General features: G+C 39.9%; 1 protein-coding gene and 2 non-coding genes across 3 annotated transcripts in view; all 3 read left to right on the forward strand.

Annotated features, from left to right (window-relative positions):
* CNTN3 (contactin 3) overlaps positions 1-27,300 on the forward strand; it is a 379,845-nt gene that overhangs the window by 238,945 nt on the left and 113,600 nt on the right. The window contains exons 5-10 of the mRNA XM_075550729.1: positions 8,791-8,994; positions 10,678-10,780; positions 11,750-11,934; positions 13,987-14,123; positions 15,058-15,187; positions 18,624-18,774. Coding sequence (XP_075406844.1) covers positions 8,791-8,994; positions 10,678-10,780; positions 11,750-11,934; positions 13,987-14,123; positions 15,058-15,187; positions 18,624-18,774 — 910 coding nt within the window. The remainder of the gene's footprint in view (positions 1-8,790; positions 8,995-10,677; positions 10,781-11,749; positions 11,935-13,986; positions 14,124-15,057; positions 15,188-18,623; positions 18,775-27,300) is intronic.
* LOC142449647 (small nucleolar RNA SNORA42/SNORA80 family) lies at positions 22,130-22,262 on the forward strand. The gene has a single exon (XR_012784772.1). It is a non-coding gene; the product is annotated as a small nucleolar RNA SNORA42/SNORA80 family (small nucleolar RNA).
* On the forward strand, positions 25,220-25,363 carry LOC142449700 (small nucleolar RNA SNORA48). Its single transcript, XR_012784819.1, has one exon. It is a non-coding gene; the product is annotated as a small nucleolar RNA SNORA48 (small nucleolar RNA).

The raw sequence follows: 27,300 nt of genomic DNA on the forward strand, positions 1-27,300 counted from the left end.
TAGAATACTCTTCTATATTTAGGTTGGATGGCATCCAAGATTGTGTTTTTACTCTCATGAACTTGATTTCATATTCTTCAGGTTCATGTCAGTCTGGGTAGACTAGAGAAACAAATCCATAGACTCTCATATGTGTATATAAAAAAACGAGCTTTATATACAAATAAATATTCAGAATATACCCCAACCCAGTCCAGATCGAGTCCATAAATCTGATATTAGCCCATAGGCCCAATACCAATCTGTAAAGTCCTCTTCAGACTCACAAAACACATGCAAGGATGCTGAATGCAGGAAAATCACAGGCCAATCGGTGGGAAGTCTTGTGGATCCAGTGGCATTGTAAACATCTCAGCGCTGGCAGGGTTCTCCACGTGGCTTCTCTGGCTCCAGATGTCTGGCTCCATTAGCCTCTGTTCGTGTGTCCACAGGGATGTCTCACCAGGAGTGAGCCGAGAGAGAGTGGGTCTCCTGCCTCCAAGGAGGAAATACAGGAGTTGCCAGAATCCTCAGGAGAAGGCCATGCCCACATAGAGGTCTCATTGGCTATATCCTGATTGATGGGCTAGACTCCACCCCCACACTCTTAATCCTCAAATTGACACCAGATTATGTAACTACCACAAGGTTCAACCATATCTTCCATTTTATAGCAATGAATTGTCTATTCCAAAGTCATTCACTGACCTTGCTTTGGATGATGATATGGATATTCTTCACCCTCTCTTCCCATATCTTATATTTAATCAATTATTCCATTTATTTTTAGCTACTCTACCATTGAAGAGCAAGTTATTAATTTGATTCCTGTGTATTCCATCTGAAGAAGTCCACATGTATAGTTTGTTGCCATTTTTTGTCCAAAAAAATATCATCTGTAGCAGTGTCACAAATTGGTCTTGCAAAATTCTGTCATGGAATCTCCAGCTTTGTTTCTTCAATCAAGGACATAGTTTGCAAATACTTATCTTTCCTCTTTGGGGGGTAAGCATTAAAGAACTAGAGGAAAGTTGTGTGTTTTTTCAGTGCTATACTGCACCCTGACTGGCCCCTTTCTTCCCTGTGGCCCTTCTGGTAGGGGTGCCCAATTGACTACTGTTGGGCTTTGGGTCTCCACTCTGCCCCTTCCCCCATTCCCATTGATAAGATTTTATTTGTTTGGTTTGTTTTGGGTCTTTGATGCTTGATACCTGGTCCCATAGAAACCACATGATCACACAGGTTGGTGTGCTTCCTCCATGTGGGCTTTGTTGCTTCTGAGCTAGATGCTCGCTTGTTTATCTTCAAACCTTTAAGTTCCCAGATGCTATATCTGTTGATAACCTGGCATCATCTGCTTTCTTCACCACATTTGCGTATGCACCCATTTGTCTTCATCTATCCTGTCAGGGAAGGTGAGCATCACTGCGTACTGTGTTAGTAGAACAAATTGTTTGTGCATTTTCCACTTCAGCGGAGGTCCAATGTCCATCTACTGCCATAATACTTTATAAATAAATATGTGTACACAATCTATTTCCCTGTCATTATATATAACTTCATTTACATATATATGTACATATATGCATGCCTGTATTTAGACATGCATAGAAAATAGCACATACAAAAACAAGGTAAAACATAACAAAAAGGGAGACAACAATTAAATTAACAACAGCTAATACAACAAAATAAATTTAAAAAGAATAGGAAAAAAACTAAAGCAGAAACTAAAAAGCTCTCAAACAGTTCCAGGTCTGTCCATTGACCTTTATGAGGGTTTTCCAGTAGAGTCCGCTGGGGTGCTACATGGACCAATAATGGGAGCGGCGATACTAGGCGGGTAAGGGAGGTGGTGGGGAGTAAGGGGAAACCAATCACAATAATTAACATATGGGTGGATGGACAGCAGAAAATTGGGTGAAAGGAGACAGCTGTCAGTGTAAGACATCAAATAAAAAAGAATAATTTATAAATTATTAAGGACATGGGGGAGGGACAGTGGAGAAGAGAGGGGGAAAATGAGGAGCTGATACCAGGGGCTCAAGTAGAAAGAAAATGTTTTGGGAAAGATGATGACAACATATGTATAGATGTGTTTGACACAATGGATATATGTATGGATTGTGATAAGAGTTGAAAGAAGCCCCAATAAAATAAAAACAAAGAACTGTACTTGTTAACATTATGATTCTCTTTCTTTTAATCATTTTGATGTATCCTTAGAAAAGGGTAATAAAATCAGTGAAATTTATATAAATAAAAAGGAATATATTTTTAAACTGGCCCTCTTTGGAGGCCTGTATATAATTCCCCTATCATACAGAACATTGCACTCAAAGCTTGATCTTGAAGTATTCTTTTTGATAATGAATGTGACACCATGTCTCTTAAATATGCCCTTCCTGGCTTAGTGTACCATATGATCATCTGACTTAGAATGGTAAGCTTTTAAATGGTCCATTTCAGCTCACTAACGCCTCCCATTTTATTTATGGAGATTCATACTCTGCACATTGTATGTTTTGACTCCTAGTGGATATTTACAGCTGTTTTTTCTCATTTTGAGTCATTTCTCATTAACAAATAGAGGTCACGGAAGGGTTGATTCATCCACCTCATTATGCCTAACTGCTTTCAGGAGCCAGCTCCAGCCCAGTCTTATCTTAAGTCCCTTCCAACCCGAGGGGCTAATCTTCTGGTAGTATGTCCATTCATATCCTAGTGCCATCTGCAACACTTTTGGTGGTGAATTCCTCAGAAGCGGACTGCCTATTCTTACTACCTAATTCTCTTAGTCTGGGAACTTTGTTGTAACCTATTCATCATGGATGACCATGCTGGGTTTGGAACACCAGAGGCATAGTTTCCACCATAACAAAGGTACACAAGCCACCACCACCTGACAGACAGGTACATTGGTGATGATAGTAGTAGTGTACAACAATTATAGTGGACTTGATCTTTTAACGCCCTAAGTCTTTATGAAAAGCACTAAGTGACTAATTCATTGCCTTTTTGGTGTTTTTATCACGTGATATTTCTTTTGGACTATTGCTCCCCTTCATATTTTTCTTTTAAAATGTAAAGTCTGATTCTTCTTTATGCTTTCTAAAGACAATCTTTTCTCACAGCCACTACTACCCCTTTATTTGTTATTTGTTTTCATTTGGAAATTTTGTGTAAAGCACATAGCACTCTACCGGGCACACTGTACAAACGAGTATCGTTAACCATTGTCACCATTTGGCTTAGTTCATAATGCTGCTATCGCCAATTGCCAGAAACTTAGTGATGTTAAGCAACAGAGTGGATTTGCAGTTCTGCAGCCCAGAATTAGTGATGTTAAGCAACAGAGTGGATTTGCAGTTCTGTAGGCCAGAATTCCAATACTGTTCTTGCTCAGATAAAATCAAGGCATCAATACGTGCTGTGTTCCTGGGGCAGAAGTTTGTTTCATTGGCTCTTTGCCTCCGGGCGATATTCTCATCACTCAAATCCCAGCCTCCATAGTCACATCTTGAACTTGCTTGTCTCCCTCTTCCTTTATAAGAACCTGTGTAATTCCATTGGGACCAGTCAGATAACCCAGTTTAGTGATCCCATCAAATTATCCATAATATAATCACATCTATAAAGTCCCTTTTGCCAAAAAAGTAATATATTTCCAGGTTTGGGGGGGCTAGGGAATCCTTTCTGTATGGAGGGGTGTTTTATTTTGTCTCCCACATCCTAATCATCCCCTGATTTGCACATAGCCACACCTTAGTGCTCATTTGGAATCAGCTTTAAAATTATTTACATGCTAACTTCTTTCTCTGACTAATCCTAATGGTCAAAGATAATATAATAATAATATACCTTATATTTTAATTTTTTAATTTTATAATTAGTAGCAGACCCTAAATTGAGTCAAACAAACTTACATTTAAGGTATTCATTCTAAGATGTGTATCATTATAATTCATGTATTACTATTGCTGTCTATAACAAACATTCTATTGTGTGAATGTTATATTCATACAATGTAACAGAATCTGAATTGTTTCCATCAGGCACTCTCATTTTAGTATAAACTGATGTAGTAAGATTGTTTTCTTACTCCTAATATCCAGCAAAGGCTGCTACCTTATGTAACACTGGGAGTATTAACCTGGCTGGGCAAAGGTAAGAAGAAATGACTACAGTAGATTAGTTTTATTTATGAGCACTTTGGAAAGAGGAGGAGCCCTGGTGGTCTAGTGGTTACTCGTTCTGTGATCCACATGGTCAGCAGTTCAAAACCACCAGCATCTCTATGGGGAAACACTGGCCTCTCAACTCCCATAAGCAGTTACAGTCTCTGAAACCCATGGTGAGAGGTGGGGGAAGGGTCCCTTTGAGTCAGCATTGACTCGATGGCAGTGAGTTTGTTTGGTTTGGGGTTGGAAAGAAGAGTAAGGTTATTTTTCCTCCTTTACCACAAGACATGGTGGTGCAGGTGGGAGGGATGAGAATCGGTGGGGAAAGTGAGACTGGAGGGTTAGAACAGCAGAAAGACCCAGAAGGACTATTGCTAAAACAGCTGCCACTTTTCACAAAGGCTGAAGCAATTCATCCTGCCGCAGTAGCTGGAATTTCCTCTGTGGGGTTTTCTATAATATTGTAAGACAAAAACATGATTGCAGTAGGCATAAGACCAACTCTGAAATGGTTGTTTGAGATGCATCCATTTCATACCAACTAAAAACAAGCTTGGATTCCACAACCCATTCTGTGAATTGCTGGAATGTCATGAAACACTGTACAATAGTAGGTAAGTAAATGATCAAAATAAAGAGGGAGCAGGGAAGATGGGAGCAAATTGCTCCTTATAGCACCTGTGGTTAGAGATCAACTAGCCTATGATAGACAACCCGCGCAGCACAGGCTCGTCTAACCCCATTGCCCTCAAGGAGGGAAGCAATGTGGAGAAAGCTGGTTCGTGTTGGCCCTGAAGTTCAAGAGAACTTCTATAATGAACTTTACTTCAGAGAGTCTCAGTAAGACAATTCTATCCTTAATTAACTCAAAAAGCACTTGAGAATTACTAAATGTCTCTGAGTATTGCATTTTGGTAGTTGGTGGGGAGAAGGGGAGGAAGCAGGATAAAAATTACACATCATGTGTTTCCCAAATGTGGAGGGCTGACAAGTGAATACTTAATTTATAATACAGAGTGATAAAGTTTACAGGGAGCATCATGTGATGCACCCAGGCACAAGAGAGAACATGAAATAACTCAAAGTGGTGAAAACTTTGAGCACACACTTCATCATGAAAGGTCTCATATCAGATCATACATCAGATTTTGCATTATTCCTGAGAGTACTGAGGACTGGCAGAAGGTTTTCGGGTAGATATTGACATGATTAGATGAGTAGTTTTGGAAGAGCAAGGAACATTCCGTATGGGGATGAAAAATAAAAGGTAGTCAAACCAAAGCCAGGGCCCCATTAGGTGTCTGGAAAGTGACGGTGCGGACAGGAACAGTGTCGCTGCCCTTTAAAGTATCAGTCACCAGGGCCCCACTTGGGCCCAGAGAGAGGGTGTGGGATCATTTTGGAGAGCTGCTCCAGGCCATCATCGTATCTGAGAACATCAGTATTTTGAAGCAAAAGTACAGGAAACTGTGGCCCAAGTTTGAAATGTATAGGTTCCGAATTTCATCCAAGATTGAAATACAGAGTGCATTTTCTGGTAAGCCTTATCATATCAATTTTTAAACAACAGCTCTCTGAGCCTTGTTTTGCTCGAAGCCGCATCTATATATACCTTCTACCTCCACCAAAAACACAAACTAAAAAGCCGAACTCACTGCCATCAAGTCAATGCTGACTCATAGAGTCTATAGGAGAGAGTAGAGCAGTTCCCGTGGGTTTTTGCGACTTTAGCTCTTTATTGGAGTAGAAAGTCCTTTATTTCTCCCTTGAAGTGGCTGGTGGTTTCAAATTGCTGACCTTGCCATTGTGTAGTTACCAGTGTAACCACTACACCACCAGAACTCCTCCACAGGCACACTCTATCCTGCCCCTTCTCACTGAGCTTCAGTTACAGTAAGAAACCATCACAGCTTACATGATCTTAAGGATTAGAAAACTACATTCCTTATAAAAACAAACAATCAAACGCAGACCTATTGCTGTGGAGTTGATTCTATTTCATATTTAGTCTCTAGAATAGGATAGAACTGCCCCCAAAGGTTTCCAAGTCTGTAATCTTTGTAGAAGCAAGCTTAGCTATCTTTTCTCCTATTGCTGTGTTCAAATCACTGACCTTTCAGTTAGTGCTAATTATGCCACCAGCCTTCCATTTTTTTTTACTCCACATTACAGCATTCATTGAAAGTTGTCTCTTGGGGTCAAGATTTAATTCATGACAATGGACCCGTTTGTTTGCTTGCTTGGTTTATGGTGGGTTGTTTGACTCATTGATGGTAGTTCACTGGGTGGCGCAAGTGGTTAAGGACTTGGCTGTGAACCAAAAGCTGGAGGGAGGTTGGAACCCACCCTTAGAGCACAGACCCTAAACAGTCACGCCTTTGAAAACTCAATGGAAAAGTACCACTTTGAAACACACGGCGTCTCCACGATTCAGAATCTGCTTGAAAGCAGCTAACAACACTCTTGAAGCGGCATTACACGTACATGCTCAAATATCACCCAGGCCATTTGACCAAGGAGTGAATGATACTGAAGACCAAAAGACGAGTCATCGCGGCTCGGGGTGGATGGTACTGGAGTGCTGGAACTTAATATGTGGCCCACAGTGCCAACAGTTGCACAATAAGAAACTATATTCATAATGAAGGGTTCACCCTTATGATGTGAGCCCCGACGGGGGGGGGGGTGTGTCATCCAGCCGTGCTCCTTTTCTGGGAGCAGAGTTGTAGCTTTAGAGGCTGGGTAAGCCCTGCCTGGAGATTTGGCCATGCTGAGGGTCACCCTGCATGGATACCCCAGGCACAAGAAAGAGGTGGGACACCCTCAAATCTTTCCATGAACAACACACCTTGATTTCATCTGGTCTCATAGGCTGACACCTGTATCTTCTTGGTTTTGTATTTTGATTTGCTATTTTGGCAGTAATTACAATTTCTGTAGATTTTATGACCCGATGTATTGGTTTTCATCAAATGTCAAACCCAGTGCTCTACATAATGAATGCCTTCTATGTATAAAATACCAGCAGAAGGCATGCTGGAGTCGCAGTGGTTAAAATGCTCAATGACCAATGGAAAGGCCAGTGGTCTGAGCCTACCGGATCCTCCGGAATAGAAAGATACAGCATCGGAAACCCTACAAAGTAGTTCTTTCTGTCCTGTAGGTTACTGTGAGTTGGAATGTTTGTAGGGTTACTATGAGTTGGACAGTTAGTGGAAAAATTGTATTCCTTCAGTATTTCATTTACCCTAAATCTTTGAAACCCCTTCATATTAATGGAAGGGGACTAGTGATGCAGCGGTTAAAGAGATCAGCTACTCACTGACAGCGAGGGAGTTAGAGCCCTTCCCCTGCTGTGACAGAGGCAGAGGTACTAGTCTGCTTCAGGGGAGATGCCCAGCCTTCAAATATATGAGCAAGTGCTTTACGCTGTGTCAGGGACTCTCACTCAGCCTGTGGGTCGCAACCCCTTTGGGGGTCAAATGACCCTTTCACAGGGGATGCCTATGACCAACAGAAGACACATATTTCCAATGGTCTTAAGAACCAAGACACTGCTCTATCCGTCTCCAGGTGGCAGCAGGTCATATTTTATGTGTTCACATGTTAGCCAGAGTGCCAGGGTGGTTCAGGTCATTAAAGTGCTTGACTGCGACTGAAAGGTTGAAGTTTGAAGTCCACTCAGAGGTGTCTCCGAGGAAAAGCTCCGTGATCTACTGCCGAAGGATGGACCCGTTTTATATCTTTCCACTTTGACACATGTGAGGCCATCGTGGATCAGAGACCACTGCTGACCAGTGGTTCTGTATCAGCCACTGTGCACCATTATGATTTTAGCCCTTAAGTATCTAGAAATGCTCTGATCCGTGCCTTATGAAACAGCAGTCTATGCAGGATCTGGACCAGTGGTTCCCAACCATCCTAATTCCACGACTATTTAATACAATTCCTCATATTGAGGTGACACCCCCGACCATTAAATTATTTTTGTTGCTACTTCATAAGTGTAATTTTGTTACTGTTGTGAATCAGGCAACCCTTGTGAAAGGGTCATTCGACCCCCAAAGGGGCCGTGACCCACAAGTGAAGAACTGCTGATCTAGAATAACTAGGTATAACCAGCAGTCCGCTCTGCATGGCATCTCAATACTCCAACCTCAATAACACTGCTACATAAAAACAGTACCTAAACTGACTCTCAATACAAATTGATTCATGCAGAAATATTCATTAGCACTGACTTTGAGCCAGGACCTTGGCGGCACAGAAGAGCCTGAAACCCACGGGTCCATGCTTCCTAGTGCTTCACCAACGCTGGCCAAATCCAAAACTTGGGGTGGCCAAGTCAGTTACCCTCATCGCAACCCTCCGCAGGAGCAGGACTGGCCAGATGGTTTCCCAGGCTGCAATCTCCAGGGAAGCCAGGGTGGCAGCTTCCTCTGCAGAGCAGCGGGTAGTTCTAGACACCACCCTTTTGGTTGTTGTGGACTGCTTAACCTCTGCACCCTTGGGGCTCCCCTGGTGGACAAAGAAATGCAATCCCATAGGGTGCCTGTGAGTTGTGTACCTTATATACTGTTGAAAACATCCTTCAGTTGTGTCATGTCTTTGTCTTCACTTATTTTATTAGAGCTATCTTATGCTTGGATCTTCAATGAATACCCATCGTTTGTTGAAGAAGATAGTCGGCGATTTGTTTCTCAGGAGACAGGGCACCTCTACATAGCCAAAGTGGAGCCATCTGATGTGGGAAATTACACCTGTGTGGTCACCAATACACTGACCAGTGCCAGAGTTCTTGGTTCACCAACACCTTTGGTGCTACGTTCTGATGGTACGAAATGTGGAAAAATGTCACTCTGAGTGGAGATCATATGGGGACTCCAAGTACAGACCAACTGGACAAGAGGAAAGTGTGTCTGGATAAATCTTTCCCCTTCCTTCCTCCCCGCCAGCTCTTCTCTTCTCTCTGTCCTCTCTCCTTCATGCTTTCTTTCCTGAGCAAAGAAGACCCCTAGGCATGAGCACAGGACTAAGTTGTTTGCAGAGTCAAAAGTCCCTGTGTACAGTCAGTGATAGTTGGATGATTTTTTAACGCATGACCAGTACCAAGTGTGTTAGTCTGGGTAGACTAGAGAAACAAATCTATGGACACACATGTGTATAAGAAAGAGATTTATGTACAAGAGCAACTGAACATTGAGAAAACATCCCAGCCCGGTCCAGATCAAGTCCATAACTCTGATATTAGCCCACATATCCGATACCAATCTATAAAGTCCTCTTCAGTCTCACGAAACACATGTGATGACTCTGAATATAGACAATCACAGGCTAGTGGGTAGAAAGTCTTTGGATCCAGTGTCATTGGAAACACATCAACGCTGGCCGGGGCCTCTGCATTAGGGTGGATCCATGTGCCTTTCAGCTGCTGTCTCCCAGGATGTGAACAGAGAGAAAGAAGTGTCTTCCACCTTCAAGGAGGAAGTACTGGATTTCCCAGAATTCTCAGGAGAAGGCCACGCCCACAGAAGGCTCATTGGCTATCTCCAGATTGACAGCCCAGACTCCACCCCTACACTCTGAATTCTTAAATTGACACCAGATTAGGTGACTTCCACAGCTAGTATACAAAGCCTAGGGCCCAATGTGAAATACAAACAAGATTCCCCTGATTCACACCTCTAGGGGTTCAGGATGATGAGAATAGCACATTATAGCAAGCAGGCGGCCGCCTGGACCTGGGGCTCTCTGTGTGATCACCCAGGTCACAGTCACCTGACGCCACCTTTATCAGCTTGAGTGTTTTGAAGCTTAATATATCTTATTATAGGTTTAAAAGGATCCCTAAAAAAATTATGAGGGATAAAAACTTTCATTGCCCCTTTGATGGCAGTTTCAAAGAGCCCTTAACCGCCTCAGAAGCAGAGTTTGGAGCTTAGCTAGTTAATACACTTGCACAAAAGTGTCTCGGGTGCAGTGGAGAGCCGCAGCCACACCACATCTGAGCACTCTTTCCGGTTAATCATCATGGGGTTGACCTTTCCCATTTATTAAGTCACTGCCTCTCCCTGCTGGGGTGCCATTTAATAAGTTTAAGTTTGGTGTCTCTGCTATCAGGGAAACATTAAATAAATTCGCTGCCATAATTTTGTTCTTCATGAAATTTCAAGGAGTCACAATACATTTTATTTTGCCGAGAAAAGCCCCTATTGAATGCCGAATGGAAAGAGAAAAAAACCTCTCCTTGTATGTAATGTAACAGGTAACGCGGCTTTCTCACAGTTTCTGCAAACACTAGTTCAGAAGCACAGAAGCCTGAAGGTTTCCACAAGGATATGTTGCATGTTTGACTCGGGTCGGACTACTTCTAGGAGTAACGCTGACGGGTAGTGAGTAATTTCAATCTCTTGGAGGAGTTGCTTCACATTAGAGGAAAAGAAAGATTTATTTCAGAAAAACGAGGCAATTGCAAAGGTGAATTCAAATCTAAGACACGTGTATTGTGTCTTTACAGGAGTGATGGGTGAATATGAACCCAAGATAGAAGTGCAGTTCCCGGAAACTCTTCCAGCAGCTAAAGGTTCAACTGTGAAATTGGAGTGTTTTGCCCTCGGAAAGTAAGTTTTATAACCTGACTCTATGTATAGAAGCATTAAATTGCTATAAGAGATCAGGGCAGTTTTTAACCAACTTTTCACCTTTACCTTAATTTCTGTGATTTCCTTTCATTTAGGAGCAAAGCTCAACCCAAACCAAACTCACTGCCATTGAGCCAATTGTGGCCTAGTGGATTATGCACAGGGCTGCTAACTGTAAGGTTCCCAGTTTGAAACCACCAGCAGCTCCATAGGCCAATGATGAGCTTTCTTTTCCCTAAAATATTTGCATTCTTAAAAACTAACAAGAGTTGTTCTACTCTGTCCCATAGGATTACGATGGTATATAAGCAAATGAAAAAACAAAATACAGGATAACCTCCCAAGTATAATTTAATTTGCAACTTTAAAAGTTATTGGGAGCCATTGATCATGCCTTCCTAATTTCATAAATTGTACTGGAGATGATTTTCCTTTGTTGAGACATTTGTTATGTTTTAAAACAGTAGGTTTACATTATTATTATTTTTTTTAATTCCAGATGTTTTTCTTCCTCTGAGTCAGTGGTTCTCAACCTTCCTAAAGCCACGACCCTTTAATACAGTTGATCATGTTGTGGTGACCCCCCAACCATAAAATTATTTTCATTGCTACTTCATAACTGTAATTTTGCTACTGTTATGAATCGGGCGACCCCTGTGAAAGGGTCATTCAACCCCCAAAGGGGTCGAGAACCACAGGTTGAGAACTCCTGCTCTAAGTCATGAACTGACTCAGCAAAATGTATAATTACTTTGATCAAAATAACAACTTAAATGAAGATACAAATCTCTGCATCATGTTCATATAATTGATGACTGGAAGGGTTCTTTATGTGAAAACCTGTGCTCTTTGGTTCTATCCGAACCTAAACTTCATTTTGTTAAGCTAAAAGTGAACAGTATTCAGACATCAGTTCACGAAAGACAAGTAATTATTTTTCTTTCTTAGTCCTATACCTCAGATTAACTGGAGAAGAAGTGATGGGCTACCATTTCCCAGTAAAATTATGCTGAGAAAATTCAATGGTGTGCTTGAAATCCCAAATTTCCAACAGGAAGACATAGGAGCATATGAATGCATTGCTGAGAATTCACGAGGGAAAAATGTTGCCAGAGGACGTCTGACTTACTATGGTGAGCATCTACATCAGGCAAATGAGTGGCCTCACATAACTTCCCATCGCTTATCTATACTACGCTGTTGCCATTGTTTTGGGGGCAGGGTCATGCTATGCCACACCCTGATTTTACAGGCCAAGTTGTTGTGCTCTACAATTTCATGAAGAGGATACTTCGCATAAACCAAAATCACAAGACTGGTTTCTATCAAGTTGATTCTGACTTACAGTAAGCATAGAAGAAATTAAAATTAATATTCTGCAATGAAATTTGGGGTGTAAAGCATTTTATTTTCCATATCAAAATAGTTCTCCTTCCCCAAAAGAATATGTTTATGCAATTAAACATATTAGAAATAAATCTTTTGCTGTGTTCTCTAGAATATATATAATAAAGTCCTCAGTGCTTCTATCCCCCTTCTAGTAGTGTGTGCTGACATTGTCTGCTCCCTTTAATTTGCTATCACATTTATTTGATGCACTGCTCAATTTGAGTGAAGAGAGGATAATAATGTTACCCTTATTTAGACTCTATTTGTGGGAAAATTAGATTTTATTTTTTTCTTTCAAAATGTGTCTCCAAATAACTCTGATAAAAAAAAGAGAGAGAGAGAAGAAAACCCCACTGAGTGGCAAATGGTTTACAGGACTGTGACTTAAGTTCGGTGAATATTTGTTTGCAATATACCCATTCTAAAGCTACTGATGACTGACCATTGGCTTCTCTTTCAGTTGCTCAGGTCTTGCTCTGTTTGAAGTCTCATTCCCTCCCAGGCTGATAATTTCTGACAGAGAATGTCTTTCAGTAGGAAATCGAGAAGAAGGATTTGGGCATGAAACACAATTTAGAATGGGCAAGTAGTTTATATTAGAGAGAGAGAGAGAGAATGAGCTAAGTAGCCACAATTCTATTTCAATTTCTGATAAAGAATAACAATTTTATGAGATGGAAATGCAAAGACAAATCTTCCTCTTGGTTGCAATTAAACAGAAATACATAAACTGGTTCTCCATATGGAAGATGCAAATGTGAACCCCACAGTAGATATCACATGCATAATGCAATGTGAAACCAGTAAGACATCGCACCTCCCAGTTTCGGATCTAAAACGCAAGCTGAGACTTGGCTGAATATGCTGTGTCTATTTAATGACGTTCATTTAAGTGATATGTTGATTTCATCCGTAGAAAGAATTTTCCAAGTATCTTCTAAAATATAAGAGAAAATGATAAACCTACTTGATCCAAGTGATTTGCATACATAATTTAAAGTTGCTTCTTTTTCTGGTAATAGAAAATCATATTATGATTCAAATTGAACCAATTTATCCATCTTTTGCTGCCGTCTTTCTAATTTGCACAGAGGTTCGTAAGATGCTCACTGGTTTGTATTTAATTAAGTTATTTCTAACTTGAGGGAAATATTTTTTCTTCAGCTCCAGAAGTTTCTCCTCCATGGATGTTAATTTTTAGTGTGTAATTAAGACTAGTCTCTGCTGTCACTCACATATTAAATTGTTATCAGTTGCAGGCTTGTGATTCAAAAAATCACTTGCAAAGTAAAGTCTAATTTGTTTACTTGCATCCCAAACCAAACCATTTTTAAAAGCCCTGTTGCCAAGTAGTCAGTTCTGACTCATGATGGCTTTGTGTGGGTCAGAGTAGAACTCTGCTCTCACAACTGAGAGATAACTGAAACAGAGTCAGATCTTTCTTCAGACACAGAGGTGGATGTGTTCAAGCAGTCTAGCCCTTACCCATGTGTGCCAATCACAGACTCCTCACTCTCTTCTCATAGACAGATGAAGGATATATTCAAGAAGTGTGCAGAATTTTAAAAACAAAGAGACCATAATGAGTCTAGTTTAGTTAATGACAGATTGCAACATCTGTTTTAAATCCAGAAATATTTCCTATTTCTACTTAGTAAATCGTGAATTCCATCTATGTCTAATCATATGCTGGTTAATTGCTTGCAAGCTTATATCCATTGATATTTAACTATATACAATTTATTGCAAAACACTGGATGATTATATTCATTTATTTTGTTATTGTCTAAATGCAGCAAAGCCTCACTGGGTAAAGACTGTAAAGGATGTGGAAATAGCTGTGGAGGATAATCTTTATTGGGAATGTCGGGCAAGTGGGAAGCCCAAACCTTCCTACCGATGGTTGAAAAATGGAGATGCTCTGGTACTAGAGGTAAGGGTACAGGCTTGCCTATCCCCCTCTCTTCTTTCTCTTAAGTAAGTATAGTATCATGTGCCTAGTAGAGAAAGAGAATTATAAGTATGCACGCCGTTGCATTTGCATGTGAGTGGTAGAGAGAAATAAGGAATAAATCAAGCATCTAGCATGCCAAGGAAACGTCTTTAAACACTGCATTTCATTGGGAAAAGATGGCTGGTGAATCTAATCTATGATATAAGATGCTTTGTTTGGGATATTGAAATTAAAGGAGACCTTACTTTAGTCAAGTGCAGAATGTAATTTTCTTTTTTCTGTTTGACAACTTTGTGCAGCCTCTGCAGAATAAATACATCTAGTAGCCGGCTACACTATTATATAGAGGTGTTCATTTCCTCACTCACTTCCATTCTGCAGCCCTGTAAATTGTGCTCTTTTTAAAATCACATGAGAACTTCATTAAGTTCTTTCAAATTTCCTTCCCTTACTAACCTCTCTCACAATGTAAACATCCTGATAGATATTTGTGTTTCTAAGAAGCTTTTGAATGTGCAGAACTGATATTATCCTGAAATTATTTGCATGATTTAAAACAAAATCATGAGAACCTTTCTAAATGCTGAGACACAAAACAACTAAATGCCACCTTTTTTTTTTCAGTCAGAACTTTTAACGGCATGGAAAAAATAAAAAGGCTGAAATGTTTTACTTGTAGGTTAGCTATTTGAATTATTCACATTTGAGCAGATGAATGTTTATTAGTATTGCCAATGTGTGGCTGTTACGATAAATCAGTCCTTTACAATTCCAAAGGGAAAAGGGTAAATTTCAGGTCATGTTATGGAAAATGTAGAAGGTTGCTGTGTAATTGAAATTTTAGTCAATTATTTTTTTAGCCATTCAAAATGATGTATCTATTTATATGCGAGATGATTTTGTTATCATTTAGGAGAGAATACAAATAGAAAATGGTGCCCTTACAATATCCAACCTCAATGTGACAGACTCTGGGATGTTCCAGTGCATAGCAGAAAACAAACATGGTCTCATCTACTCCAGTGCTGAGCTCAAGGTTATTGGTAAGACTGAAATTCTCTATATCTAGATCTAGATAAGCTTTTATAGATATATGTATATATTTGCAAATAACTATGTATTTGCTCCTGTAAAAGTATAGATATAATTTTATATCTATATATGCTTTTATAGAAACAAATATATTTTTATATATTGTATATATAATATTTATAAAATATATAAATGTATATATATTTGCTCCAAATACCTCCCTGGTTGCAGAAACAGGATGCTTATTTCAAATATTATTTTTCATATTACATTTCTACATCTAGCAATCTATATAATATTGTAACAGAATTTCTCAGGGCTACTAATTATGGCATGTATACTGTATATACTCCAGTATAAGCCGACCCGAATATCAGCCGAGGCACCTAACTATACCACAAAAGCTGCATTAAAAATGTGCTGAAAATGTGCTTGGCTTATATACAAGTATATATGGTGCGTATATGTTAATAACTATTTATGAGACAAACAACAATTATGGCTGATATTAGGTACCAAGCATAACTAACCAGCATCTTTTTTAAGAGAACGAGTGACTTGGCCTCTGTTGATAGTATATGAACTAGATACCAGTATTTAAAGTAATCATTATTTATTTATTCAAAAGGAATGATTTTTGTCATTCATTGCCATGCTGGCAGCATCAAACACTGCGCACACTGAGTCTTTAATTAACTCAGGTGTAACTGTTTGACATTCTGAATTATTTACTTCTGTTTGCTTCTCTAAGTTACAAAATAAGAAAGAAAATCTGATATTATCCATAAGATTACTTTAATTTACATGACTGAAGATTCTACCAAAGATCAGTAACAAAGATGAATAATTATATGAATGAAGGAGCAAACACACATAAAGCAAATGAATGAACGAATGAATGGATAAGTTAATATTTATTCTCCATATAGATAATATGTAGAACTTCACTTTCAGTATAATTTGGTTCAAGGTTCCAAATAGTAACCATAAGCAAACTCAGTAGGATGTCTCCAGCACATTCCCTCTGTCTCTTTCACCACCTTTAATTTTGTGGAAATTATATGACTTTATTGGAGACCTGGTGGCATAGTGGACATGCATTTAACTGCCACCTTAAGGTCAGCAGTTCAAAACCATCAGCTACTCTGCAAAACAGAGACAGAACTCTCTACGTCCACAAAGAGCTACAGTCTTGCAAACCCACAGAAGCAGTTCTACCCTGTTCTACAGGGTCACTTTGAGTTAGAATTGACTTGATGGCAGTGAGTTTGTGTTTTGGTTAGGGAGATGGCTTTCTTAATTGCTTAAAAAGAAGTCACCCTTCTAAACATCACTAGCCCTGAGCTCTCTGATTTGAGTCATGAACCTGTCACTGGCCCAATTCTGAGGACGAGAGGCCTAAAGAGCCCTGATTGGCTTAAAGGACCAGTTCCCAGAAGTGGGTGATTTTTTTGCTCTGAACAGATACCTGCTTATACCAGGTGGTACCATTGGTTGTTCATGTTGGGCTTGGAAACGAGGCGATGTGTGCTACAGTCAAGAACTGGATGAACCAGGGATGGTGATGCACACTCTAGAGTGCACAGCCCCCTACAATAGAGAATTACCCTATCCCAATGTCAGCAGTGTTGACATTGAGAACCCCTGGTTTAACGTAAGGCGAGTCTGTCACTCTTTATGCCTGAAAGTTAGATGCATGTCTTCTCTAGCGAGCAAACAACTGAACCTGTTGGTCATTTAGCTGATTTTGACTCCTACTAAATCCTTGTGCTACAGAGCAGTATTGTTCCATTGGGTTTTCCTACCTGTAATTTTAAAAATCATTTTATTAGGGGCTCATAGAACTCTTATCACAATCCATACATACATCAATTGTGTAAAGCACATTTGTACATTCATTGCCCTCATCATTCTCAAAACATGTGCTCTCCATCTAAGCCCCTGGCATCAGCTCCTCATTTTCCCCTCCCTCCCTGTTCCCCCCTCCCTCATGAACCCTTGATAATTTATAAATTATTTTGTCATATCTTGCCCTGTAACTTACATAAGCAAATTTCCAGGCCTTTCTTATATGCCACTGCTAGCTTGGTTTGAACCACTAACCCTTTGGTTAGTGGCTCGTTACAAGCTAAGAGAAGCCACGAGCTTATCTTCTATACTAGGAGAGCCGAAGCCTGGGGAAGGCAGATGCCACCCAAAGCCTAGCTGCTCCTATTGATGGCAAAAAGAGGGGGGAAATTGCCCAGAGATCTTCAGTTGAACTCTTGATGCTTTCTCCTAGTCACTTAACTTAATAATGGGCCAGCACTCATTCATCTTTACAATGGAGGAATTCTTTTCAGTTTTCCCCATGGGGTGGTTGAATGAGGGAAAAATTTTTAAAAAGGTAGGCATAAAAGACGTGATTTGATCCAAATAGGAAGTTTTTCAATTTTGGTGTAATAAAAGGTATTATTTTTCTCAGAATCATAATTTGTAAGGCCAGTGACCTCTGTAGATGTTTTCTTTGCCTGCAATTGTGTAATTCACTGTAAAAAATCTCATTTTATTGAAAAGTACAGTATAGTTACAAGATTTCCTCATAAGACAGAGTATAAGATGTTTGAGTAGGTATGCCAGGTTATTTACTTTTTCTGCATTTCCTATAAAGAGTGATTTTCTTACCAACATTTGACTTTCTCCATGTCATTCATTCAAATGATGTGGCACTATGTATCTTGAATAACAAGTACTGTTTAAATTGAAAGTGTTCTCTATGTGCTATAATAGCATTTAATGTAATAGTATAAGATTTCATATACTAATGCATGCTATATATGTGTAAGTGACACATATAATAATTATAAAACTGCCACACATATATAGTATATCAAATATTATACTATTGCATTAAATGTGTAGATAGATAGATTCTAACTTGAAAGCTAGCCTAACCATATTAATTTTATAATACATTTACATAATGGATTTTTACTTCTTTAAAAAAACAAATAAAATATAAATTCAATACGCGGGTTTTATTGCAAAGAGATTGAGCATCAACTGAGTGGAGTGCAGGGCCGAGCTTGGTTTCCTAGTGGAGAGCAGGAGAGAGTAGGGCTGCTCCTGCCTTCGTACAACTCTCTTGTGAAAGCACTCTCTGAGACCTGCCTTTCTTTTATCTTAAAGTACTAATGGTGGGGCCCTTTGAAAGCTTCAAGAAAGCTTTCTAAAATCAAGTATAATCTTCTCAAGATTTAGATCTTGCCAGAAAACATGAAAGCAGGGATTACTCTTTGGCACCAGAACCTGATGTGTCACTTGGTACATCATATGTCAAGTGTTGACATCTTGCGTGCGCAGAAAACATGTATGGTTCCAGTGTCTACACTTTAAATCTACAAGGATATTTGAAAAATTAAATGAATGATCCAGTGTTCATTCTCTCTGTTCTTTCTTTCTTATCAGCGGCTGCTCCAGATTTTTCAAAGAATCCAATGAAAAAGTTGGTTCAAGTTCAAGTGGGCAGCCTGGTCATCTTGGAGTGTAAACCCAGATCCGCCCCCCGGGCGCTCTCCTTCTGGAAGAAAGGAAATGGGATGGTCCAGGAGAATGAAAGGTATTCTATTCTGCTGTGTGAAAAACAAACCAGGAGTGATCTACCTTCTCGCCTAACATAGAGATGTGAAGGAGATGTCCCATATTTTAGCATTTGAATAGAGTATGGAGGGTCTTAAGTTCCCCTTAATAATACCTTTCTGCTACCTCGTCCTTAGCTGCTGGTAGTCACTAGTAGACTTGTGTCTTTGTGCACTTACCTATTCTGAGTACCTCTCATACGCCTTACTCTATTTGTCTATTTGTGCAGATTTAATTCATCCAGGGAATTTTTAAGATTCCTGTGTCCTAGCTGGTATCAAAACATCACTTCTCTTTATGGCCAAATAATAATCCATTGTATGAATATATAGACTTTTGCTTATTTATTCATTTGCTGGTGAATATGCTGTTCCATATTTTGAACTAGGGCTGCAGTGAATATTTGTAAACCTTTTCTGTTTGATTCTGTGGCATTTGTACTTAGCTGTGGAACTGCTAGTCCCTCTAGTAATTTTATGTTTTACTTTTTGAGGAATTGTCTAACTGCAAAGGATTGGAAATAGTTTACATTCCCATCAGCAATGCATAAGGATTCTGAATGTTCTTCATCTTCACCAAGTATTATTTTTCATCTTTCTGATAACAGCAATGTGTTGTTTATGAAGCGGCACATTCCTGTGGCTGAGGCTTGTGCTGACCAGGATTGTCGAGCTGTGTTCCCTGTGTCTGATGCCCATTTGTATATTACTCTAGAGAAATGGCTGTCACAGGCCTTTGTTGAAGTTTTGATTGGTGGGTTTATCTTTTTGTTAAATGGTACTAGTTCCTTTTATATTCTGCATACTAAATCCTTGAGATAGATATAGATACGTAAACACACACATATATGTTTACCAATTAATTTTAATCACTAAAACCACAATATCTTAAATATATAAATAATTAAGGTTTAAAATGACACTCTCTTGGGGTCTATCTTTACCTGATAGTGAGTCTCTCTGGTGCCTCTTGCCCATTCAGAAAGGAGCTGGCTCACCATTCAGACACGATGTGCTGCTGGGCAAATAAGCCTTGGCCTGGTTCTGACCCGAAGCAGCATGTTTGCCCTGCAGCTAGGGGCTGAAATAACTCATTTAAGGGGGCCGTGGTAAGCCCAAGTCTCAGAAATTACCTATAGACTCAGAACAACATAAACCTGCCACCCACCCTGCAACCAGGACGGTCGTGAGCCGCTGGATCTGAGAGACAGCAGTGGCAGACAGCATGACCTAATAAGCTGTGTTAGGGACCTTCTCTGCTCAGCCTGTCCAGGACTACCTGGGATGAGAGGCTCTTCACATCCAGGCTCAACTATGTAATTTAAAGTGCTCTACCTGTACGGCACAAGCTGGTCCTGGTTGTAATTGCAACCATTTCCTCAGAACCAACAATGTACAAGAACCTCTAATGTTGATGAAGTCATCGATGTTTTCTCTCCTTGTCTGTTCATTTGGTGTTACATCCAACACTCTGTTATCAAAACCAGGATGATGTACTTCTTCCTCTGTGTGTTCTTTTTCTAGATTTTTGTTTGCTTTGTGTTTGCCATTGAGGCAATGCACAGAAAACATACACTAATTCAACTGTTTCTACATTTTAGTGACACTAATGATATTTATCACGTTGTACAGCCATTCGGATTCTCCTGCGGTTGGGTGTTCCTTAGTCAAAGACATAAACTCCCTGCTCCCTCAACAACCTCTCTGATCTGCCAATTGCTGTTTTCAATTTCATCCCATATAGTTCGTGCCTGAAAGAGCACAATGCTCAAAGCAGACTTTTTTTTTTAACGTGATAAACTGTATTACTGTTCCATTTGTAGAAGACATCAGGGAACATTTTGGGCTGAAGATTTAGAAATTATCTCAGGGCAGTACTTTCGTAGGTTCATCCAGCCGCCATGATTCCCTGTTCTTAAAAGTTTTATGCTCTATCTTCTTGAGAGTAAACATTTTCAAAGCAAAACATAAAGCATGATACATTTAACCTTTTCCCACATTGTATATTTAACAAAGATTGTCCTCATCGTCTGCTCCCGAATGATAAAAGGAAGTCTCAGTCTTGGACGTAGCCCCTTAATCAAGTGAAACAACATCTCAGCACAAAGTAGAGAAAACAATACAATAGCACATGCCAAGTAAAGACTAATGTTGTCAGCACCATGCTTATTTAGATGGAAGTTCTTGTTTTGTTTTTCATTTCATGGCTCTTATGATAGCATTTAACCTAAAAGTCAGAATCGGGCTACAAGCAGATTCTGGAACCCAATTGTTTGGGCACAAAACTTTTCCTTTTAGTAGCTCGATGAGGTGATGTGATCTTCCTATCTGCGCCCCATTTCCCCAATCGGTAATGGATATGGTGACGATAGCACTTCATGGAATGAAGGTTGCTATGCATATGAAGCCCTTTGTATAAGTAAATCCCTTAATTTAGAGTAGCATCTAATGAGAGTAACAAAAAAAAAGGGTGGGGGAGTTAATTATTTGTTACGTGTTGGGTTTCGGTCTGCATAGGAGGCAGTTGAAGCGCACCAGACGGGGCTTTCGACTCCAGTCCACAGTTACAGTCTCAGAAACCCTCAGCGTCACTGTGAGTCAGCACGGACTCGGTGGCAGGGAGTTTGGTTTTTCCCTGACACTTCATTGTACTCTAGTCACTGTGTGTTCATGAGATACAGAGCTTCCAGCATTTTAAATAATATCCAGGTCATTCGAAGGGAACCGGTTCAAATGTGTGATGGGTAGATGTTAAATCAACTTGACTACCTGGATGAAGGTAGGGGTGTAGTCTTTTCTATAAGAGGGCAGAATCAGGCTCTCTCTTGCTCCTTTACCTTGTGGTGGGTCTGGATCCCATGACTGGTTAGCCTGCCAGTCTCAGGAGCCATCAGTGGACTGCCTGGCTTAGATTACTTCAGCCTACCTTGGGTTTATTCACCTTTGCATCCACCAACCTGTGGGCATTCTGCTTCATCTTCCTGCTTCCTGTTCTTCAGCTCCTGCACCTACGTGAGCCAGAAGAACCTCCAGCTTCGATCTGCCATACAGAGTTGAACTGGACTTACCTACTTTTATAACTGTATAAGCCATTTCTTTCTATATGCGTACCCATTCATGAATCACTAACACACAATGGAACCTACTGACAAAGAGGATAAAATTGGACTTGGTGATCTAGTTCTGAAATATTAGCTAGTGAAAACATTATTAATAATTGCAAAACATCATCTGAAATAGTGCCAGAAGATGAGTCCCTCAGGTTGGCAGGTCGTCCAGGTTCAGCTACAGAGATTGTCTTTGCAAATATAGTTGATCTTAAAACATGGATAGAGTGCCTGTGTTTGGATTTACGGCAAGTCTGATCCCATGGCCCTCTCACAGTGCCCCAGGCCAAAGCATACTGCAGCCCCGGACCATTGCCTGGCTTTCCCCGTGGGCTTCAGGCACTGAAGCGGGTTGCACAGTGAACAAAACATGGATAGATAACCCTTCTGGAAGCTTCATTTACTCATGTATCAGGATGCAAAATGGGGAGAACCAATGGTAAAGATCTGTTAATAATCAGAATGTGGTAAATATAATGTATGAATCTGGGAAAATGGAAGTCATCAAAAATTAAATAGGAAGCTTGAGTAATCCAAAGAGAAGGCTTTAATAAATTGAAATGGACTGGGCTTGGCCAGTTTAAATTGGACAGTTATATGGACTACTGTGTCTGGAATGACAATCTGAAGTGAAAGCCTATCGCACTCATCATCCAAAAGAACATTTCAAGATCTATGCTATACTTACAAAGAAGATCAGCTAATAAAACTATTTTTCAAATATGTGCACCAAACACAAATGCCAAAGGTGAAGAAATGATTAAGTTTGACCAACTTCTGCTGTCTGAAATGATCAACTATGAAGTCACGATGCATTGGCCATTATTGAGATTTGAAAATTTAAAGGGGGGAGGGTGTCAGTAGTTGAAAATGCAGCCTTGATAATAGAAATATTAGAGATCTCATGATAGAATTCTACAAGACCAATGATCTATTAATTTGAATGCGGTTTTCAATAATATAAATGGAGACTATAAATTTATACCTTAATTCAGATAACAGATGTGAATCAAATCAAGTTCCTTTGTTCAGAGAGACCAACAGAAACGTTTAGTGTCACCAGTCAGAATGGGACCAGGGCTGATATAAGAACAAACTATTAGTTGTCCATATGCAACTTCAAATTGAAGTTGAAGAATATTAAGTCCATAAGAACCAAAGTACAATTCTCAAGAATGGGTTTGATATATTAAACTTGAATGAATGAACATCAGACAAATTGGGGAATGACAAGTGAATTGGGGGATGACATGTGAAAAAAAATTAAAAGGCAAGGCCTAAATTGAAAAAAAAAACAGGGGGAGCAGGGGAGGCCCTGAAATTTGTTCCTGAACATAGAGCTGCTAAAATGAGTGGGAGAAATGATGAAGTGAAGAATCATACAAATATTCCCAAAAGGGACTCGAGAAGGGAAGGAAGTGTCCTCATGAAGTGTGACCATGTGGCGTTTGTTATGCTGTGAGAACTGGTGAGAAATGTCAAGTCCAAAGTTGCAGTACTTAACAATTTTATCAGCAAAGGATTGGTTGATGAAGGAAGCTTCCCAAGAAGATGGAAGGAATACAGAGAAGAACTGCTCAGTGCTTCTTTATTTCAGGAGCAAGTAACCGATGAAGAAATGATGGCACCAAATGAAGAAGTTCAATCTGCACTGCAGGCATTGGCAAGAAATAATAATAACAATATACCAAGTGTGACGGAGCACCAACTGAGATGGTGTGTGTTTGCTTTTGCTTTACAAATGGATGCAATACTGGAAGCACTCACTTGGCTGAGCCAATAGATTTGGAAGACAGATACTTGTTCAACTGACTTGAAGATATTTCTATTTTTACCTATCCCAAAGGAGGTGTTCTAGCCTAGTCTTCTAGTGACACACAAAACCAGTGACACATATGAAAGAACTTTATATAAGAAAGGACTTTATATCAAGAAATCGTTCCAACTCAATCAAACACAGTCTATGGCTCAGATGCAAGCAGACCACTCTCACACCCACACAGCGGACAGTAGATGAAGCAGGACGTCGAAGCTGAAACCGTGTGCAGAGTTGCGTGGGTCCAAGGTCCATAGGAATGTAGTAGAGATCAGATTGCACCAGACACCGTAGGCTGCATGTCCCCAGACATGAGACAGCATGCAGTCAAGCAGGAAGCTGAAGAGCAAGCAAGAGAGAGAGACAGTCTCAGTGACTCATCTAAAAAGGCCATACAGATAGCAACTGGAAACACAGGGAATCCAGGACAGATGACTCTTCCAGAACCAGTCATGAGAGTGGCGATGCCTGGAGGGTGGAGAGAATGTGGGGAACTGATTATAGGAATCTACATATAGCCTCCTCCTTGGGGGAGGGACAGCAGAGCAAAGGGCAAGGGGAGACGTCAGACAGTATACTATATGACAAAATAATAATAATATATAAATGATGAAGGGTTCATGGGGTGGGAGGAGGAAAATGAGCAGCAGATATTAAGGGCTCAAGTAGAAGGCAAATATTTTGAGAATGATGATGACAACAAATGTACATATGTTCTTGACACAATGGATGGATATATGGATTGTGATAAGAATTGTATGAGCCCCCAATAAAACGATTTTTTTTAAAAAGGCCATTCCCACAAGTAGGCACCATCAGTTCTGACCTGATGGATAGGTTGGACTCCACAGTTCAAGTTGATATGAAATCTAACTAGCATAAGAAGTTATTAAAATTTATAGAGCAGTATCATTCATACCACACAATTTGCTGAAGATAATTCAAAATCCACTGCAGCAGTACATTTTTGGAGAGATGCCAGGAAGTCAAGCTGAAAGAACACTTGAAATAAAGGATATAGTTGTTAACGTCAGATGGATCTTGACTAAAAACCAGGGAATTCCAGAAGATGTTCAGTGTTTTTTTGAACATGCAAAGGCCTTCAATTGTGTGGATAATAACAACTTTTGAATAGCATCACCAACTATGGGAATTCCAGGACCCTTATCTGTCCTCATAGAGAACCTATGTATAAAGCAAGGGACATTGATTCTAACAAAACCAGGGATAGTTTGTGGCTTAAAATCAGGAAGAGTGTGCATCAAGGTCGTATCCTCTCACTATCCTTAATCAATCTGTGCTGAACCACTAACCTGAGAAACTGAATTACATGAAGCAGAATATGACAGCAATATAGGAAGCAGGCTCTTTAACCATCTTCACTAGGCAGATAACACACCCTTGCTTGCTGAAATCCATGAGAACCTGAAACTTTTAGTGATGAATATCAAACACTGAAGTCTTCCTCAAGGATTACAAATTAGTATAAAGAAAATGAAAATCATCCCCTGGCTATGGGCAAAGAGACACCTGATTGGTGGTGGTGCTCTTCTGTCAGTCAGGGGCAGAGCAGACTGGCAGCCCTTTGTTCATCCTAGCTTGATGCCTAGATCGTGGCCAGAGCTGTTTCATGCCTAGGGCACATTAAAGAAAATGAAAATCTTCACAACTGGGCAAATAAGTTGCATCTAAATAAATAGTGATGAAAATTTGAGTTGTTAAAGATTTCACTTTACTTGTATTAATTAGAACCCATGAAAACAAAGGAATCAAATGATATGTTGTCCTATGCAAATCTATAAAACTACTCTTTAAAATATTAAGAAAGTGCAATTATCACTTTGAGGGTGCAACTGACTCAAATCATGAAGTTGTTTTTTTTATCACTTCCTGTGCATAGGAAAGCTAGACAGTGAATTAGGAAGACAGGAGTAGATTTGATGTATTTTAATTGTAGTATTGGTGAACAATCTTGAATATGCCATAGGCGGTCAGAACAATAAAGCTAGACTGCTCCTTTGAAGGGAAGATGATGGGTTTGCCTCATGTTATCAGGCTGCTGCAGTCCCGGGAGGCTGGCATGCTGTGGGATAGAGGGTAAGCATCTTTAGGAACATCCTAAATGAGATGGATTGATACAACAATGGGTTTAAGCATAACAGTGATATGAGGATGGCACTGGAAGGTGTTTCACTTTGATAGGCATATGGTAGCAATGACATAGAACAAAGTCAGAAACAAGAGCCAATGCCATGACTATTTTTAAAATACTATGTGCCAAGTATTATGCTTATAACTTGTAGTAGGGAAAATATTGACCTCCATTTCTTAATCCTGGGAGTGTATGAGCATGTTAATGTACCTGGGAAAAGGCAATTATACTTAAAGGTTTCATTTAGGTTGTTGATGAAATGACCTTAAAATAAATCAGTCACTTCTGACTCATAGACACCCTATAGAATACAATAGAAGTGCCTTTTGGGTTTCAGAGGCTGTAAATCTTCAAGGAATCTTCTTCCTCATGTGGAGCGACTGGTGGAGTTGAACTGCTGACATTGTGGATAGCAGCCTAACTCACAGTCCACTAGGCCACCACTTGGCCCTTTAAAATAGGATGAACAAGGTGGAAGGTTTGGTTAGATGATTGTGATGGGAAAAGGGTCATATGACATCTGAGAGGAGACAGACTCGTTGCTTTTACTAACTCTGAAGAAGAGAAAGGCAAGCAAGCACCAAGGTATTGTAGGGGATCCCTCAAAGAGGAAAGCTGCTCCCAAATGACCAGGACCTTGTCCTTTAGCCAGTGGTCCGAATTCCTCAGAGAAACGGAGTATAGAAAGGAATGCAGCCCTCTGACATCTTGACTTTGACTTCTGGTATTTCGTTGCTTCCACTTTACTAGTGAGCAGCTCAGAGTTTGTGTGTGTCGGAGAGGGCCTAGCGTGCCCATTGTTGAAGAGAGAGAATGTGCATCATTGGCACTATGTATTTTGCTGGCACATTTGGATAGGAAGCATAGTGTCGTATCGGGGTCACATCCTTTGAATTCTTGAGTATCGATTGCTCAGTACAATGTACTCATCTCAAAATACTCCAAGACCCAGAAATGTGGATCTCCTCTCCCCTGCTAGGAAGCCATGTTTTTGGCAATCAAGTTGAGTTCAAAGTTATTTTTATGTAAAGCTGGGTTCCCTGAAGTCTTTGAGGCCTCCATAAAGGAGAAGCCCTACAGGGTGACAAGGCAGCGCTGTGAGCTGAATGATTAAACACCATTCACTCAAATCCAGACTATGCGGAATGAATTTAGAGAATAGGGATTTAATTAGCAAGGACTCATGTAGATTAACATACATTACATAACATTAACATTAGCATGAACCTAACAGTGTATAGAGACTCACATAGATTAACATACATTACATACAATTGACATGAACATAAGCATAACAGTGTAGAGAGACTCACATAGATTAACATATATGTTACATATAATTAACATGAGCATAAACATAACAGTGTATAAAGTCAAAGAGCCCTGGAGGTGCATGTATTAAGCACAGGGCTGCTAAAGGAAAGAATGGTCT

This window comes from Tenrec ecaudatus, chromosome 5, assembly GCF_050624435.1.
Source record: "Tenrec ecaudatus isolate mTenEca1 chromosome 5, mTenEca1.hap1, whole genome shotgun sequence".
Classification (NCBI taxonomy): Eukaryota; Metazoa; Chordata; class Mammalia; order Afrosoricida; family Tenrecidae; genus Tenrec; species Tenrec ecaudatus.